Source organism: Arvicola amphibius, chromosome 9, assembly GCF_903992535.2.
Source record: "Arvicola amphibius chromosome 9, mArvAmp1.2, whole genome shotgun sequence".
Lineage (NCBI taxonomy): Eukaryota > Metazoa > Chordata > Mammalia > Rodentia > Cricetidae > Arvicola > Arvicola amphibius.
This window is the reverse complement of record NC_052055.2, coordinates 70,309,640-70,329,305: the sequence shown is the minus strand read 5'-3', so window position 1 is coordinate 70,329,305 and position 19,666 is coordinate 70,309,640. Positions and strand designations below refer to the sequence as shown.

The 19,666-nt window shown below is 49.2% G+C and overlaps 1 protein-coding gene across 1 annotated transcript; it reads right to left on the bottom strand.

The window, feature by feature from the left end:
• Positions 1-1,837: 1,837 nt before the first annotated feature.
• On the bottom strand, positions 1,838-12,431 carry Guca1a (guanylate cyclase activator 1A). The gene is made up of 4 exons (XM_038344282.1): positions 12,231-12,431; positions 3,152-3,301; positions 2,268-2,361; positions 1,838-2,001 (listed from the first exon to the last, which is right to left on the bottom strand). Exons 1-4 carry the CDS (start codon positions 12,429-12,431, stop codon positions 1,838-1,840), a joined length of 609 nt encoding a protein of 202 aa, XP_038200210.1.
• Between the last annotated feature and the right edge of the window lie 7,235 nt (positions 12,432-19,666).

The following is a 19,666-nucleotide window of genomic DNA, read 5'->3' as shown; positions in this document are numbered from 1 at the left end:
CTCCTGCAGGCTAACTAGGCAGTTCCTAGATTAGATTATCATATAGATGTCAACCCCCATATAGAAACTAGATTTCCTGGGATCTCCCTGGTTAGCCCTCCTGCCTTCCTCTGCCCTTCACATCAGTGCAGCTGGGGAAGTCACCTTGGGGGACAGGAAGTGGAACCGGTGTTACTCTTAGACAGTGACCCCCTGGCAAGCCTGATGGGTTATTGGCTTTACCCTGAGTTGATGTGATTTTATGTTAAAATAAAGTAAGCCAACTTACTGACCTTGAGGGAAGTTTCTTTGCTTGTTTGTAGAAAGGCTCCACACTGTAGCTCAGGCTAGCCTGGAGCTCACTCTATAGCCCAGGCTAGTCAGAACTCCTGCCTCCAGCTCCAGAGCCCTAAGATTACAAGTATGAGCCAATAAGCCCAGGTTTTTTGTTATTGTTTTTGTTCCTTGGGGAGGGATGTAGAAGGAGCGGCGGGGCTGTGTCCCGCCACCTGGCTAGCTTTACCCAAAATAATTACACGGAAACTGTATTCATTTAAATACTGCCTAACCCCTGGCCCGTTATCTGTAGCTTTTTATTGGTTGATTCTCATATCTTGCTTTAACCCATATTTAGTAATTTATATAGCACCACGAGGGGTGGCTTACCAGGAGAGATCTTAACCTGCATCCATCTCGGAGAGGAGAGGCATGGCGACTGCCTGAAGCGTCTGCCTCACTCTTTCCCAGAATTCTGTTCTGTTTACTCCGCCTACCTAATTTTCTGTTCTGTTGGGCCAAGCAGTTTCTTTATTAATTAACCAATGAAAGTAACACATAGACACTCCTCCATCAGAGGGATTATTTGCTTTCCTTTGGGGGGCAGTTGAGATAGTTTCAGAAGCCCATGTTGAGACCCATGTCAATCCCCCTGACTCAGTCCCTTGGGTACTGGTATCACAGGTGTGCACGACAGTGCCCAGCTTGAACTTCAGGTTATTTTTTTTTTTTGTTTTGCTTTTTTTTATTCTTATTTCTATTTTATGTGCACAGGTGCTTCACCTGCATATGTCTGTGCACCATGTGTGTGCATTGTCCACAGAGGTCAGAGAGGGTATCCAATCCCCGGGACTGGAATTACAGATATGTGTGAGCTGCCATGTGGGTGCTAGGTCCTCGGCTACAGCAACTAGCTCTTGCTGCTGAGCTGTCTCTCAGCCCCTTGGGGGTTTCTTATTTCCTAGGATGTGGCTATAAAGGTTCCTTTAGAAATCACTTAGTTGAAAAACGGTCCATGGAAAACATGAAGAGCATCCCAGGTAGGAAAAGAGATTTGTTCCCCCAAATCATGGAGGTGGATGAGGCATGGCTGGAGGATGCCTCATCTAACTCTAGCAGACAGTCCATGCTCAATAATGTTCGTTCATCACTTGAAGCCACACAAACGGGCTCCAGGGTCAGGGCAAGGTGTGACTGCCCAAAGCTGCGTCAGCAGATGCCAGGATTCCATCAGAGTTCCAGGAACTCAATCAGAACTCCCGCATCCAAAAGGAAGTGGCCTGGGAAATACAGCAGGGAAGATGGGCAAGAAGATATGACGGGTCCAGAGAGGGGCATCAGATCGGAGAGATAAGCACTAGAAAGTACCTAGCAGGAAGGAGGGACCAAGGCCCATTCTCTGTGCGGGGCTCTCATCTCCACGCTACTGCTCCCCCCACCTCCCCTGGCACTATGCACCCAAAGAAAGAAGCGGAGCCTCTGAGTTCAGGAGATTCTATGTAATGCTAAGACAAGAACAAAACAATCACATCAGGTACCACACCGGGCCAACCCTCAGCATACAGAAGCCACAGGGTGAGGCTCAGCCCGCAGCCTCCGCTACGGGGTCGCCAGCCTCTTCCTCCTCCTGTTCACCGTTCTGGAGTCTGCGCACAATGCCGGTCAAGTCCAGGCTTCGGGTCAGCGTGTCCAGCAGCATCTGGTCCTTCTGGACGCCTTCCATGAACTCCTCCAGAGACAGTTCCCCTGGGATGGAGAGAAAGGGATTCGCAGGATAAGGTCTCAGTAGTCCAGGGCTCAGAGCTAGTTGCTTGCCAAGGGCAGGGACAGAGCCAGCTTTGGGGGCTTTGGTCTAGAACCCAAGATCTAGTGCAGGGATCCCTAAAATCCAGTTCTGAGCCGCAGAAGAGGGTAGAGGAGGTGACCAGCAGAAGGTCCCCTTTCCTTCTCCTCTCTTGCTCCTGTCCAGGGATGCCGCCAACCCTCGGGGAACCCCTCCTCGGCCCCCTCACCATCCCCGTTGATGTCGATCTTGGCAAACACGGTATCTGTGAACTCCTCCGCGCTCATGGATGAGTCGCTCCAGGGATTAATGGTTCGGATGGCCTGGGAGGACAGACAGAAGTGAGGGGATCCGTCTCCGTGGTGGGAGAGGCAGCCGAGTGAACTTGTCAGAACTCAAGAGCCGTTCAGAGTGGAGATGGTGGTACTAGGGCCTCAGGCGCTTGGGAGACTGAGGCAGAATTGCCTCAAATTCGAGATCAATACGGCCAAGTAGTTGCGAACCAGTCTTTACTACAATGTAAGATCCTGTCATTCAAAGCAAGGGCTAGGAGGTGCCGCGGTGGCTCATGACTTTAATTTCTGTGCTAGGGAGGCAGAGGCAGAGACGGGCAGGCCTCCGTGAGTTCCGGGCCTGCCTGGTCTACAGAGTGAGACTCGTCTCAAAAATCAAATGCTGAGGTGGCGGTAAAATGTGCTTGCTGCCCAGGTGAAAATGTGCTTGCTGCCCAGGTGAAAAGCCAGCTGTGATTACCCTGGGCTGGGGCGGGGGTGGGGCAAGAGGCCTGCTGGGGCCTCCTGGTCACCAACCTAGCCACAGTGAGAGACCCTGTCTCAAGAAGACAGAACGACAGAGCAAGACACTTGACACCCTGCTCTGACGTCACACATATACACACTCACACACGTAAAGAGTGGAGGTTTAGCAAAGCCTTGGTGCCAGTGAGGAAACTGAGGTCCAGATCATCAGCTGGTGAGAAAGCTGTCATCCTGAGGTCCCAAATCCCATCTCAATTCTGGGCTGCAGTTTCTATCCTGGGACTCTCAGCCCGGGGCACCCGCCCCTGACCACCCACCGCGCACCACTGGTCCAGCCCTCTGCACCTGGAGTTACCCGGATGATGGTGAGCAGCTCATCCCTGTCTATGCACCCGTTGCCATCCACATCGTAGAGCTTGAAATACCAGCGTAACTTCTGTTCCACCTTGCCCTTGAGGACCAGGCTGAGGGCCGCCACATACTCCATGAAGTCAATGTAGCCATCCTGCGCAAGGGGAGAGGGGCAAGGCGGGGTAAGCACCAGGTCTCTGCCCACCCTACTCAGAGCCCCTCCAGCTTCTGTCAGAACCCCACCCCAAGGCCTCTGCCCACCTCACACCCTCCCTCCTCACACTCCACCCCACCCCTGCATCCAAAAGCCCTCAGATGCTAAGCAGAAAAGAGCAGAAGCCAGCTCGTTGTCCCACCAATATGTGCCCTTCTGGAGACTTCAGCATTGCCTGCCTCTCATCTTCCTCAGAGGCTGTTAATCAAACCTGTCAGATCCACCCCACTGCTTCCCTTCTCACAGCCTAAGCAGGTGGGAGAAGGAAAAGCAGGAGACAGGGCTGGAAACATGATTCATTCGGGAGCGCTCTTGAGTTGCTGGCTTGGCTCTTTCCTCTTGGCTTCAAGCTCTGCTGAGCCCTGTTGTGTGCTGAGGAAGACTGGGAGAACTTGGGGCTCAGTGAAACAGTTGCCCTTCAGGAGTCCTGCAGGAGTGCGGTGTTGGAGGTGTGGGTTTGTATCCTGCCTCTTGGCCATCTCGGAGTTTTAGGACGTGGGACAAAAGACTTCTTTGGCTCTCGGCTTCCTTGTGTAGAAGAGAGGCAGTGGTACCCACTGCCAGGATTGCTTTGGATGAAACAAGCTCCTGTAGCTTGAGCAGCAGGCACAGCAGAGCACAGGAAGTCAGCGTGCGCTGTTTGTTGTTGCCTTGCTTTTTCTTTTTTGGTTTTATTTTGAGGTAGGGTTTCTCTGTGTAGCCCTGGCCATCCTGGAACTACCTTTGTAGACCAGGCTGGCCTCAAACTCAGAGATCCGCCTGCCTCTGCTCCCAAGTGCTGGGATTAAAGGTGTGTGCCACCACACCCAGCTCTGTTTGCTTTCTTTAAAAAGTTTATTTATGCCGGGCGGTGGTGGCGCACGCCTTTAATCCCAGCACTCGGGAGGCAGAGGCAGGCGGATCTCTGTGAGTTCAAGACCAGCCTGGCCTACAAGAGCTAACTCCAGGACAGGCTCTAAAGCTGCAGAGAAACCCTGTCTCGAAAAACCAAAAAAAAAAAAAAAGTTTATTTATTGGGCTGGAGAGATGGCTTAGGTTTTGAGAACACTGGCTACTGTTCCAGAGGATCCTAGTTCAATTCCCAGCACCCACGTGGCAGCTCACAACTGTCTGTAACTCCAGTTCCTGGGGACCTGACACCCATGGCAAAACACCAAAGCACATAAAACAAAAAATAAGTAAATTTCTAAAAATGTGTTTATTGTTATTAGTGTGCCTGTGTAAGTGTTTGCCATATGTGTGGGTGTCCTTGGAGGTCAGAAGAGGAGAGCATTAGCCCCTGGAGTAGCTGTGAGTACCCTGGTGTTAGTGCTGGGAACTAAACTCTGTCCTCTGAAAGAGCAGCACACATCAGTCACTGAGCCCCCTCTCCAGCATCTATTCTCGTGTGTGTGTGTGTGTGTGTGTGTGTGTGTGTGTGTGTGTGTGTGTGTGCGCGCGCGCGCGCGCGCGCGTGCGTGCACGTGAGTGCAGATGCACAGGGGTCAGATCTGCTGGAGCTGGAGTTACAAGCCATTATGAGCAGCTCACATGGGGCTGCGAAGTGAACTCGGGTCCTCTGGAAGAGCAGCAAGCGCTCTAAACCACTGAGCCATCTCTCCAGCCCAGGATTACTCCTCATATGACCAGTACCAAGTCCCTTTGGGGGCAGGGGAAGACGCCTATGCCATCACAGGTATCATCACCCCAACTCTGCAAAGGCGGGACAGAATGGGGTTCAGATAGTCCTTCAAGAGAAGGTGACACCTCCACTGAGTCTTGAGGGGGTTGGTCATGGAGGAACACGTGATTTTCATATGTACATGAAGTTGTTGCTATACTGGGGATTGAACCTAGGGCCTCAAGCACCTCACACATGCTGTCACTCAGCTACATCCTCAAGGAGCACAAGACCTGTTTGTAGGACAATCCTCCAGGGCCCCTGCCGCCCTGCTCCTGTCCTCTGCTCAACCCCAGCATGTCAAGGCGGGGCGAGAACAGCTCCTCCACTTCCAACCATAACTCGGGAACCGAGAGACCCAAGCAGGCAGATCGGAGCTGTAAATGAAGAAGTCTATGGCAGGCAGAGCTGCCCGTGGGAAGGCCATCTGAATCAGTAATGATATCGCTGTCATGGGATGCATGCAAGGGGAGCTAGCAGGGATATGGCACAGCTGAAGCAAGACAGTCTCTGAGATTCCCTGGTCTCTTTGGCCTTTGGCCTTAAGCAAGACCTTGACCACCCTGAGCAACACAAGTATCAGGCTCACAGTGAGCATTTGAATGGTATTGTCTTGTGTTCAAAGGCTTTCACAAAAACCTTAGCTCAATGTCTTTGCCCAACATACCTCCCAGGGTGGAACAAGGCCTCTATGCAGCAGTGCTTGAAGAAGAGAGAAAATTACTTGATGTATAACAATAAATAAGCAGGGTCTTATGTAGCCCAGGCTGATCTGGAACACAGGATCTTCCTGCCTTGCTTCCTGGATGCTAGGATAAGAGTGAGTGCCTCCAGCCCTGATACCTTGATTTTCCCTTTTTGTCTTCTTGAGTTACTGAACATTTTTACAAGCACCTTCTATTACTGTTACAAAGAAACAACAGAAAAACCAAAAAGGTCAAAGTCACCTCTTGGGAAGACATGACCTTGGACAAGTCCCAGGGCCTCACTGAGTTCTCATTTCCTCAAGGGAGATGGGAAAGGCAATATGAATATTCAAGACTGTGGCATGGGCAGGGCGGTACACACTTATATTCCCATTAGGATGTGGCTGAGGCAGGAGGATTGTTTCAAGTTTAAAGCCAGACTGGGCTATATAGTATCAGACCACAGACACACATCTCAAAAAAGAATAATAATTTAAGTAAAAGATGTGAAATGGATTCCTCCTCAGTAACTGAACAGCTGTGATGTGTACTTGTGTCTATGTGTGCACGTGTGTGTATGTGCGTATGTGTCTGTGTGCATGCATGTGTGTGTGTGCATGCATGTGTGTGCGTGTGTATCCATGTCTGCACTTTCAGAGGTCAGAGGTTGGTGCGGGGTGTCCTCTGTTGATCGCCACATCATTTTATGAGAGAGGGTCTCTCATGGGAGCTGGAACTCATTGGTCAGCTAAACTGCTGGCTAGGAGCTCCAGGAACCCACCTATCTCTGACTCCTTCCCCAGGGCTGAAGTTATAGTTGTGCATCCAGTTTTTCACATGGGGGATGGGGATAAATCCAGACCCTCACACTTGAATGGCGAGCATTTTACTGGCTTGGTTGTTCCCTAGCCCTTAGTCCTTTTCTCCCATCACTTCCCATGGCTTCCTGTGCTGAGAATCTCGACCGCTCATCTCATTCCATGGCCACTCCCAGGAGTTGCCCATTTCTGTCCCCACTCAAGCTGAACTTGAAAGAGATGAAGCCACACAATTGAATGACCAAGGTTTGGTCATTTAGAAGACCTTGAACAGGGTCTTCTAAACTTTACACCAACATTTAAACACAGACCGAAAGGACAAGCTGGACCTGTGTATGGTGCAATGACTCTGGAGAGCGGTGCCCTAGAAAGACTGGCGGGGGCAGGGCGCAGGCTTCTCCTTTGCCTCCCTGGTTTCCCCCTCCTCCGTGAACCTGGTACCCAGAGGTCTTCTTACTGGAATAACTAACTTTTAAAAGAGTCAGGTGAGCCAGAATTTCGGCCCTGGTTCAAGCAGCAGCCACTGTCATCTCTGTGCAACCAAGAAAATTGTTTGATGGTACTGAGACTAGAAACCCAAGCCTCTAAAAAAAAAGTCTCTAAGCCTGGCTGGTCCCCATGTACCCCAAATAACTTTGACCTTCTAATTCTCCTTCTTCCACCTCTTGAGTACAAAGCTGACAGGTGGGCTCCATCACAGCCAGTCTATGTGGTGAACTGAGCCCCAAGCCTTGAGCAAGCTGCACAGTCTACCAGCCAAGATGCATCCACAGAACTCAGGGCCTTGGGCACACGAGGCAAGCATTCCACCACTGAGCTATGGCCCAGCCCTGTAATTCTTAATGAGTAGAGTATGCTCTAATAAAACTTTATCTACAAAGCTAGGCTCTTGGATAATGAAGCACGGTGGCACACACCTGTAACACCAGCACCCAGGGGCAGATAGAAGGGTCAGACACAGTTCAAGGCCAGCCTTGAACTACACAGTGAGACTCTGTCACAAAAACAAAAGCCAGGACTGGGGGTGCAGCTCAGTTGGTAGAGTGTGGCTGAGCATGCTTCAGGTTTTGGGGTTGATTCCCAAACCAGGTGTATAAACCAGGTACAGGGGTGCACAAAGCAGGGAGAACAATTTCAAAGTCAGCTGGGCAGTGGTGGTGCATGTCTCTAAACCCAACACTCAGGAGGCAGAGGCAGGTGGATCTCTGTGAGTTCGAGGCCAGCCTGGTCTACAGAGAGAGCTCCAGGACAGCTAGGACTGTTACTGTCTCAAAAAAAAAAAAAAACAAAAACAACCACAAAAAAATGTTCAAAGTTATCCTCAGCCATGGTAGTGACTTTGGGACTAGCCTAGATTATGAGACCCCGTCCTCAGCTGTCATTTGAACAGCTCTGCTTAACCTCTCTCCACTTTGAAAGTAAGTGGTCAGGAATGTGTCCCATCTTAAGGCCAGGCTATTAAAGTGCCCGGTGCTGATGCCAACGGTCAAGGTCAAGAAAGTGTGGCCCACAGAGTAACTGAATACACTGGTGTGGGGAGGTATATTGGCTATTATCCAGATTCTGTTTGTGTGCATGTGCGTGTGTGTGCATGTGCATGCGTGTGTGTGTGTGTGTGTGTGTGTGTGTGTGTGTGTGTGTGTGTGATAGAGTCTTGTTATACAGCCCAAGCTAGCCTCAGACTTGTGGTGATTCTCCTGCCTCAGCCAGATCAGTGCTGAAATTGCAAGCATGCACTGACATGCCTGACTGTGCTCTTCATTATAATAATTGCTGAATTAAATTAATGTTTATTATAAAATCCCTATTGCTCGGGGGATGGTGGCACGCACCTTTAATCCCAGCACTTGGGAGGCAGAGGCAGGAGGATCTTTGTGAGTTCAAGGTCAGCCTGGTCTACAAGAGCAAGTTCCAGCACAGGCTCCAAAGCTACAGAGAAACCCTGTCTTAAAAACTAAAATAAATAAAATCCATATTAGCCCAGAAAGCTCAGGATTCTCTTGTATTCACTTCCTCACATAACTAACCCTTACGCAGCACCTACCATGTTCCAGGCACCGACCCAGAGCTGGAGCCACAGCGATAAACAAGGTCAGTACCTGGACCCTCGAAACTCACCTCAGCAAGAAGAGTCAGACAGCAATAAACGAGGTCAGTCCCTGTCCCCTCAAAACCCACCCCAGAAAGAAGAGTCAGACCAGAGAGCTCAGAGTTAGTTAACATCTAGCACCAGAAAACAAGGAATCAGCTGGGCAGTGGTGGCACACACCTTTAATCCCAGCACTCAGGAGGCAGAGGCAGGTGGATCTTTGTGAGTCCAAGGCCAGCCTGGTCTACAAGAGTTAGTTCCATAACAGACTCCAAAGCTACAGAGAAACCCTGTCTTGAAAAAGGAAAAAGAAAAGAAAAGAAAGGAAGGAAGGAAGGAAGGAAGGAAGGAAGGAAGGAAGGGAGGGAGGGAGGAAGAAAGGAAAAGAAAAAGAAATTAAGAAATCAAATGAATGAATTTTTAAATTTATAAATATGAATTAATAAAAATAATTTTCATCTATGTGGGTAATTGCCTGCATGTATATCTTGCCCAAGGAGGCCAGAAGAGCGAGTTGAGTCTTCTGGAACAGGAGGTCATTTGCACCATTTGGGTGCTGGGAATTGAACCCAAGTCCTTGGCAGGAGCTCGTTACTGCTGAGCCAACTCTCCAGTCCAAAAATAAAATCTAAAAATGAAAACTGCTCTGATTGGAAAGCCATGTCCAAGAAAGGCAGAAATGGCAGACCCAATTTTCTTAATAAAGTTTAAACCAGGAAACCAGGAGTGGGCTGGTGAGGCTTGGAGGCAGGAGCCAGGTTGGGTAGAGACAAAAAATTGACTGGCTTTGAGGTTGCTTGGGAGGTCTTGTGAGGGGCAGGAGGAGGGGGAGGCAGGAATGGTGTCTCATGCTTCCCAGGCAGACTGGTAACTGTGTAGCTGAGGATGTTCAGAAGTTTTGGGGTAGAGGGGATGGGGTCTCATACATCCCAGGTGGACTGTTTACTAACTGTGCAGCTGAGAATATTTGGGGTTTGGGGGGCAAGGATGGGGTCTCATGCATCCCAGGCAGACTGCTAACTAACTGTGCAGCTGAGAATGATCGTAGACATTTTCTTGCCTCTACTTCCCACGTGCTGGGATTCAGCATGAGCCCTGAGCCCTGCTCCCAACTTTGAGGGGAAAGATTGAGTTCCAGATACCATGTGACAGAAACTAAAGAGACGGCACACACGTGACAAAGGTGAATGTAGGGGAGCTGGGTGGTGTGTGGCTTGACTCTTCCTACCCAAAGGGCTTCCTCAGCAGGTGGAGAGAGGATGTCTCAGTGTGTTCAAAGATCAGGTCCTGGGCCCCTCCCAACCTGGCCAGGAAGGACCACTGCTTCCCCTGGAGCACTCGCGGTGTGTACCCTGCTGACCCCTTTCCCTCAGCACCCTATTTCAGGCTCTGAGGTTCACCTCCCCCATCGGAAGAGCCCTTGGTCACCGGGACTCTGCCCTTGAGCTGCTCCTTAGCTCATAATCCGATCTAGCCTCTTAACTCACCTATTAGTGAGTTTTAAATAACTGCAGGAGGATCTTTGTGTCCCCTAGAAGCCCTGACCACAGTGGGCATGTGACCCCACATCGCTGAGAGACCCCCTGTCCCGTGTGAGGCCATGGTAACCAACAGAGCACAAGGTGGGGAAGCAGGTCTGTGGGTTTGGGGTCCTCCATCATTATACCTGACTGTTGTGCAGAGCTGGCAGCTTGATGGATGAGCTCCAAGAAATCTATCTCTGTCTCTCTCTCAACTCTGTCTCTCTCTCTTTGCCTTCCCCACATCCCAGACAGGGTCCCACTATGTAGTCCTGACTGGTATCACAGAGGCCAGCATGCCTCTGCCTCCCGAGTGCTGGGACTAACAATGTGCACCATCACACCCGGCTCCAATGAAAAACTTAACCAACTGTACCCATCCTGGAAACAGATCCAGGCGGATGAGCAGGACCTAGGTCCAATCACGGCTCAAGGCTGTCCTTCCCTGTCCCTCTGGCATCTCCAGAAGTCTCACTCAGTGCATCTGGGTAGTTACCAGGGAAACAGGCAACTTGCTCTCCACCTGCACCGTCAGGCTGCCGTGGGGAAAGGTGAAGCAAGTTCACTGGGAGTTGGGAGTTAGATATTTGGGTCCCAGTCTGCACCCAGTCCTAATACTCAGAATATCGTGGAGACTCAGGTATGGTGTGCCTGCCCAGCCCGGCCCAGCCGGGCCCAGTTTAGCCTCCGCTGCAGCTCAGTGTCCTGCTCTCCTCTCCTCTCCTCTCCTCTCCTCTCCTCTCCTCTCCTCTCCTCTCCTCTCCTCTCCTCTCCTCTCCTCTCCTCTCCTCTCCTCTCCCCTCACTTCCTCTCCTCTCCTCTCTTCCCCTCCTCTCCTTTCTCCTCTTCTCTCCCCTCCCCTCCTTTCCTCTTTCCTCTCGTCTCTCCTCTCCCCTCCTCTCCTTCCCCTCCCCTCCCCTCCCCCTCTTCCCCTCCTCTCCTTTCTTCTCTCCTCTCCCCTCCCCTCCCCTCCTCTCTCCTCTCCTCTCTCTTCCCCTCCCTTCCTTTCCTCTCTCCTCTCCTCTCTCCTCTCCCCTCCTCTCCTCTCCCCTTCCCTCCTCTCCTCTCCTTTCTTCCCCTCCTCTCCTTTCTCCTCTTCTCTCCCCTCCCCTCCTTTCCTTTTACCTCTCGTCTCTCCTCTCCCCTCCTCTCCTTCCCCTCCCCTCCCCTCCCCCTCTTCCCCTCCTCTCCTTTCTTCTCTCCTCTCCCCTCCCCTCCCCTCATCTGTCCTCTCCTCTCTCTTCCCCTCCCCTCCTTTCCTCTCTCCTCTCCTCTCTCCTCTCCCCTCCTCTCCCCTCCCCTCCTCTCCTCTCTCTTCCCCTCCTCTCCTTTCTTCTCTCCCCTTTCCTCCCCTCTTCTCCCCTCCCCTCCTCTCCCCACCTCTCTCTTCCCCTCCCCTCCTTTCTCCTGTCCTCTCTCCTCTCCCCTCCCTCCTCTCTGCTCCTCTCTCTCTCTCTCTCTCTCTCTCTCTCTCTCTCTCTCTCTCTCTCTCTCTCTCTCTCTCTCTCTCTCCACCCCCTTCTGGCTTCACCCCTCACATCCAGGGATCTTCTGGAGGTCTCTGCATAAGCATCACCCTCACCCAGAACCGGCACCTTGTGGAGCTCAGTGGCAGGCAGCTCGGATGAGCTCACACCTGTCTTGGAAACCACTGAGGTAAATAGCAAGAGGACAGAGAACAGCCACGCATTCATCCTCTGACCTCTGCTTTCCACTGTGAAGGGGTCTTGTTATTGCTGCACCCGCAAGGCCTAAAGTGGAGACACTTAACATCTGCTGAATCAAACCTCTAATGTCGAGATCCACCTTCTAAACAAACAAGATGCTGGGAAAACCAACTGGCCCAAGCTCCCTGGTAGCTAACGCTGCACACAGCAACGTACACTTGTAACTTATGAACCTGGAAGCCGAGGCAGGAGGATCACCATGGGGTGAAGGCCGGTCTTGGCTCCACAATAAGACTCAGCTTCACAAACGGTGAAAACCTGAAGCAACTGTTAGGATGGGTGCTCTTTTCTCCGTTCGTGCCCCTCGCCCCCAGCTGTTCCCACTTCTGGAGGCCTCCCCCAAGAATCACGGCCCCATCCTCTACCCACCTTGTTGAAGTCAAAGGTCTCGAACATCTGTTCCACATACTGGCTGGCTGAGGGGCTCAGGTTCTTGAGGCCAAAGAACTGGCGGAATTCATAGAGGGTGAGCTGGCCGGAGGGGCACTCGGTCATGAACTTCTTGTACCACTGATGGCATTCGGTGCTGCTCAGCTCCTCCACTGACTTGCCCTCCACGACGTTGCCCATGGTCCAGGCCCACGAGACACTGCCCTAGATGGACAGGTGGGTCCTTTTCCCTAATTCCCCCTGCACAAGGGTGGCTCGGCTTTCTGGAGCCCCGCCTTCTCTTCTCACCAGCCTAAGCAAAGGCAACCCGGTGAGTCAGACAGTGTAGACCACTGTAAAGGGAGGTGAGCAGGCTGTAACTCACATCCAGACCAGGGGATGCTAGGACTGGTATTAAAGCCAAATCCTTACACCAGCTGGAATGACAAGGAACAGAAATAGAATAAGCTTAGAGACCTGTGGTGCCAAGATTAAAGCCTTGAGCTGCAGAAGAGAGGATTTCTACCCAGTTTGCAGTTCCTTAATCCCTTAACGGGATCCGGTGGGTGGTGGGCCAGCAGCTACTCTGATCCCATGACCTCCATGCCCTTCTCATACGACTGCATTCTCAATGCTTTGGCTCTTGCCTTCAGACATGGGACTAACATACGTAAGACAGACCTGGTTTCTCTCTAGACAGAGGCTACATTGGCCCAGACAGTGCTGCTGTGTGCAGCTGTCCAGGTGTACAGTATACTCAGACGTCAATCACATGAGAATGCTATGTGGATTCAGAGTTTAGGGGATTCTAAGACATGTCTGCAGGAGCTAGAAGGAACCCCTACCCATGCGCACGCAAATCTTCATGGACATTTCCTCTGGGTTGAAGCATTCCCTCCTGGAGAGGGCAGAGGACTATGAGACTCCCAAGAGAAAGTCAAAGGCCCCTCCCCAGTGGGCACATGATCAGCAAGCAATTACTGAAGGCGAGAAGACCCATGCACCTGCCTCCCTCCAGGGGCTCAAAGGGTGAAGCTTCTGTGAGCACCATCACCCACTGATAGGGCTTTCAGTGGCAAAGCCACTCATGTGTCACCCAGACTCCTGTAACAGGGTGTCAGGACAGACCCTGGCCACCCTCTGAAAATAGTTTATAATGGAAAACCCTTGAGTATCTTAACAGTTGGTAACAGCGTCTATGAAACCAGCAACTGAAGAGTTTGAATGGTGACACTCAACATGGGGGAAAAATGTCACCGCGCAGGGGCGATACGGTTGGTGGGTGAAAATCTCAGTGCCATGGTTAGGCTATGTCCCTAGGAGCTGACAAGACATCTCTGGGCCCCACATACATAAAGGCCCGGCAGTGCCGTGGGTGTCATTCCCAGCACTCAGCGTCAGGTCCCTGCTGCGGAAGATGCGCTGTGGTTGTAGGGCACAGAGGAGTCAAGCCAGGAAGCTGGGCCTGAGCTGGATGCTTCCTCTCTGTGTCTGGCTTTTATAGTCCCAGAGGGATTACTTGGTTCCTGGGAGAGAACTGTCCCCAGCCATCCTGCATGTTAGTTACACTGTGGTTAGAACGTGAACTGTCCCCCACAGGCTCATGTGTCCCCAGCTGGTGACGCGTTTGGGAAGATTGTGTGTCCTTGAGGAGATGGAGATTAAGGCTTACTTGAAGGAGAGCGTCACCAGGGTGGGCCTTGGGGTCTTATGGCCTGGCCCTACTTCCTGTGCTACCGGACATTTGGGCCATTTCCTTATAGTCACAGGTAAGTGACAGGCACAACAGTGTGAAGACCGGCTGTGTCTCAGCTGTTCTGTGTACTTATCGGTGGGACACACACACACCATACACACACACCATACACACATACCACATACACCATACACACACACACCATACATACACACACCATACATACACACACCATACATACACACACCATACATACACACACCATACACACACACCACATACACCATACATATACACGCCATACATACACACACCATACACACACACACCATACACACACACCATACACACACACCATACACACACACACCATACACACACACACCATACACATACACCATACATATACACGCCATACATACACACACCATACACACATACCATACACATACACCATACATATACACGCCATACATACACACACCATACACACACACACCATACACACACACACACACCATACACACATACACCATACACACACACACCATACACACATACACTATACACACACACACCATACACACACACACCATACACACATACCATACACATACACCATACATACACACACCATACACACACAACACATACACCATACACACATACACAACACACTATACACATACTACCCACATACACAAGTTAAAATGTAATAAAATGTTTGAAAAGATATAAAAACCATCTGCCCTTACCAATGATTTGTAATGAATGGGTGTTGTTCACACCGCCCAAAGGACAGTCATCTTTTGGAGAAGAACCAGTTAGGTCTGAATTACGTCTGTTCTCCCAGCAGGATGGGTTTAGGGTACATAAAGAGGGGAATCCACAGTTTTGGTTGAGTTCTGTAGACCTCTAATAGAGGGATTGCCCCCAGATCTCCGCAGAATTCATTACCCCCAGCACCACTGACATTTGCCTACATGCTGTATGAATTCTTCACTGTAGAATAGATTCCACAATCCGGCAGCTTAAGCCCACACACACTCGTTATCCTGTGCTTCTGCAAGACACGCTGCTGTCAGGGAGTCACGGACAATGCTTTCTTCTGAGCGCTCAACTGAAGAACGGCCTTCCAACTCATGGGTGCTGGGCAGAATTCCTGTCTTGGCTGCTATATGACGGGTGCTCTCGGTCTTTGCTGGATGCTGTCTGAGGACAGTAGCAGGTCTTGGGCCATGGTTTCTATAAGTTGCCCACAGCTCCTGTTCCAGGGTCTTCCATAGTGTGCCTCTTATTCCATCAAGCCAGAAAGGGGAGTCTCCTCCAGTCAGCTAACTGGGAGTTTTACACAACATAGCCTCTCAAATCAGAGACACCCCATAACCTCTGCCACATTCTGTGGTGTCTGCAGAAGCAAGTTCCAGGTCTCATCAACACCCTGGGGGAAGACTGTACACAGACAGGCCACCGAGAGGAAACTACCAGGGATACTCATCCCTGGTATATCATTTGCTGTTGGACAATAACAGAGACACACATTCAATTCCTTCTGGGACTGCAAGTAGCTGTCTGATGTGGGATGTCTTTCTGTATGCTGTGAGTATGTTTCATTATCACTTGTTAATAAAGAAGCTGATTTGGTCAAAGAAGCTGATTTGGTCAATAGCCAGGCAGAATAGAGCCAGGCAGGAAATCCAAACAGAGATACAGGGAGAAGTGTAAAGTCAGAGGAGACACCAGCAGTTGCCAGAGAAGTAAGATGTGAGGTAACAAGCCACAAGCCTCATGGTAAAATATAGAATAAGAGAAATGGGTTAAGTTGTAAGAGTTAGTTTATGATAAGCCTGAGCTAATAGGCCTCAGAGTGGTTATTTGGGAACTGGTGGGCTGGAGAGAAACCTCCAGTTATAAATGGTGTACCAACATGAGGCTCTCAAATTTACATAGAGCCTGAGAAAACTTAAAAAAAAGAGGTTCTGAAAAAAAAAAAAAAAAAAAAAAGAAAAAAAAAAAAGAGGTTCTGAATGCACAACGCACAGAAATGTAGCTGCACGGGGCTTCCTAGTCTCACAGTCTTGGGCCAGCCGCAGCACGCAGAGATGTGTCTCCCAACAGCTGCCTGCAAGATGGAACTGTCCACAAGCCTCCATGAGCTAAGGGACATGGTGGCTTTCCATAGTCTCACACCAGCCTAGGTACAGAGAAGCTAATCAGCCGCGTGCTGTGTGGTAGATTTAGCTTTTGCTCATACAGACAAAACAAAAGTTTGTGGGCCGGCTACATGCTACCTGATGGCGTGTGTGTGTGTGTGTGTGTGTGTGTGTGTGTGTGTGTGTGTTTAAGCATGACGCTCACTGCTACCTCTACCATGTTGATAAGCTAAGTTGGGCAGAACCAACAGCCAAAGTAGCTAGCTGCTCTGGTCCTAGCCACACCCACTTAGCAATTTAAAGCAGTGAACAGAAAAGGATTACAGATACGCAATAAAGACAGATTCAGACAAAAAGAAAGCTCTACATGGGTCACAGTGAGTTTTTAAAAAATGTATGTAGGCTTGGGAGAGAAAGAAAAGGAGTATAGGCAGTTATAGAAATAAATATTTTTTAAAAATAAAGTCTTTAAAGAGACAGTAAAAGTAATCTGAAAATATAAGCTGCATAAAGATGGAAAACACAGAGAGTCTGGATGGCCCAGGTGATCCAACATCCACAACAGCTTCAAGGCTGCTGGATGAGATGGACCAATCACACAAGATACCCCAGTCAGGACTTGGCTACTATCTCAAATTTTCTTGGGACCCTAAAGATACTTCATCCCACAGACAGCAGGAAACAGTTTGAATAAAACAATATCCACATTCCCAAGATTTGGGGGCTATGGATGGTCTTTGGTTATTTGGTAGGTTATGGATGTTTGTTATATCTAGGGCAATATAGGATAAAAAGACAATTATTAATCTCAAAATACTTTACATTTGTATGGATTTTGGTTTATTGATACAAATTTAAGGTCAATTTTGTTATACTATATGTATATTTCTATTCTTGCTTAAGGTATTATATTTATGCAGCTCATTTAAAAATGTAATGTACAATTAAGAAATACAAATTAATAACCATCTATAGTAGTCAAACTTATAGTCATGTTGATTTTTCTAGATATACAGATATATATTTCAGATGGATAAGTAATTTTCACTTCAAAGACCTACAGAATATGACATTTAAAATGTTTTAAGTCTGTGAGTTCAAGGTCAGCCTGGTCTACAAGAGCTAGTTCAAGGATAGGCTCCAAAGCTACAGAGAAACCCTGTCTCAAAAAACAAAAACAAAAAAAGTTTTAAGAACTTAGGCTTTTCTTGACAGTGAGACACATCTGTGCCTGGTAGCACCAATTACTCCAACAGGGTGATAAGCATCAAAGAAGCTCCTTGTGGAGTTTGCTTTCAATGTGACAAGGCTAGCCACTTGGGCAAGAAACTGTTCTTGCCTGGACTGCTTGACTGTATGCAATATAAACCAGACATGCAGGACCCACAGGAAAGAGACTGCTAAACTTGCCAAAACAAGATGAGACAGCCCTTGAGGGTTCCTGCTTCATGGAAAAGTCTGCCAGACATTCTGCAGAACACAGAAGAAAATGACTGACAAACTGCCAATATAGGTGGGACAGATTTCCTGAGTCACTGAGAAGTCTGCCAGACATTCTAGGCCTGTAGGCTGAAGATGGGTGTCCCAATGTTACACAAGAACTTGGGGTGACTATCCAGGCATTTCCAGAGTTTTGGAAGTTGCTTGCAATGTACTTCCTGTTTACTTACATAATATATCTTCTGGGGTCTTCGATGGAGTTGAAGATTAGATAGTTATAACTATAGTTTTCCTTAGTTATGATAAAAGATAAATTAGATATGAAACTTTAGATTCACAAAGATAGGATAGATGATATTTTCTTTAACTTTGCCAAATCCAAACAGACTAAATATTGTAACTGTGATTCTTGCCTGGTAACTGTTTTGTTATTTTGCTATGTTAAAGCTAAAACCTTCCTTTTTTAATTATACAGAAAAGGGGAAATGATGTGGGATGTCCCTCTGTATGCTGTGAGTTATGTTTTATTACCATTGGTTAATAAAGAAGCTGATTTGACCAATAGTCAGGCAGAATAGAGCTAGGCAGGAAATCCAGAGATATAGGAAGAAGAAAGGCGGAGTAAGAGGAGATACCAGAAGTCTCCAGGGAAGCAAGATGTGAGGTAACAAGGCACAAGCCTTGTCGTAAAATAAAGAATAATAGAAATGGGTTCATTTAAGTTGTAAGAGCTAGTTAATAATAAGCCTGAACTAATAGGCCAGACAGTTTGTAATTAATATTAATCATCAGAGTGGTTATTCGTAAACTGGTGGGTAGGAGAGAAACCTCCAGTTACAGTTGTCTGATCAGGTTGCCCTTAATAACCTGGAAGTTTCCAGAAGATAGACATTTGCATTCATTCTGCCTTCACCACCTAGCACCTCCTTTGCTGTGCACTCCCATGCTGGTTCTCTCTTTCATCATGCCCATGCACCCTGAGCCTCAGGCACTGATCCCCAAAGACTAACCCTCAGGACTGGCTCTCTCTGTCCTCTGACTCACAGCTGGCCCACTGAGATGCACTGGGGGTGGAGCATGAGAGATGGACTGAGTACCACTGCCCACTCCTGCTGCTCCTCGGTTACAGTGTGGAGGGATGGACTCTCTGCTGGGCTCAGCCTCCGTTCTTGAGTTCCTATGGCACACTTTCCTCCCTTCACTTAGCAGATTGCTGTGTTCCTCTGCTGCTGCTGGGGGCATCACCACTCCATAGCTCTGCCCATTGCCCTGTGCTCAGACCTGTCATTCAAGGGTCCTCAGTGGGTTTTCCTTTTGTTTGGTTTGTTTTTGTTTTTGTTTTTACATGCACCGGTGTTTTGCCTGCATGCATGTCTGTGTTCTGTTTGTGTGCTGCATCTACAGAGGCCAGAAGAGGGTGTTACATTCTCTGGAACCAAAGTTACAGACTGTTGTTAGTGTATGGGTGCTGGGAACCCAGTGAGGTTCTCTGAAAGGGCAGTCAGTAGTCTCAAGCCCTGAGCCATCTCTCTAGACCTGTCAATTTTGATTTGTTTAACTGGAATTAATCCTAGGATCTCACACGTGCTACGCAAGCTCTCAACCACTGAGCGGCCTCCCCAGGATCTTTTTACTTTTTATTTTGAGACAAGGTCTAACTAAAAGGCCCAGGTTGGTCTTCAGCTTGGTTCTCCAGCATCTGCCTCATGCGTAGATGATTACAGGCCTGCACCGCCGGACCAGGATCCAGATTATCATTTGAGAGGATAATGGGCTCAAATATCTTGTCAATCAAATTCATTGCAACAAGTGTGCAGATGTGTGATTGCAGAAAGGGTTGAAGTGTGAACGAATGCAAGTGTGGCTGCAGAAAGAGGTGTTGGTGCAAAGAATGCAGGCATGCACGATTACAGAAACAGGGAAGTGTGAGGCACGTGTGTAATTGCAGAAAGGCGTGGAGAGAATCGGGAGGGACCCTCTCTAAGGACACCATGCTGGTATGCATAGTTTTACAGCTGAATGGGCCAAGAGGTGTGGGCAGAAGGGGGAAGGCCAAAGTTGAGTTGGAGGAGACAGGAGGGTTCCTCCAGGGTACTGGATGAACTCACTCTGACCCGAGTGACACAGAAGAATCCTGAGCAAACTGT

What these genes read in the sequence shown, in the direction of transcription:
- Guca1a (XM_038344282.1), bottom strand. Translation starts at nt 12,431, where the DNA reads ATGGGCAACGTCGTGGAGGGCAAGTCAGTGGAGGAGCTGAGCAGCACC. An exon ending in AGCTGCTCACCATCATCCGG is followed by an intron (nt 2,362 to 3,151) that starts GTAACTCCAGGT and finishes CTGTCCTCCCAG; the next exon opens with GCCATCCGAACCATTAATCC. An exon ending in GATCGACATCAACGGGGATG is followed by an intron (nt 2,002 to 2,267) that starts GTGAGGGGGCCG and finishes TCTCCATCCCAG; the next exon opens with GGGAACTGTCTCTGGAGGAG.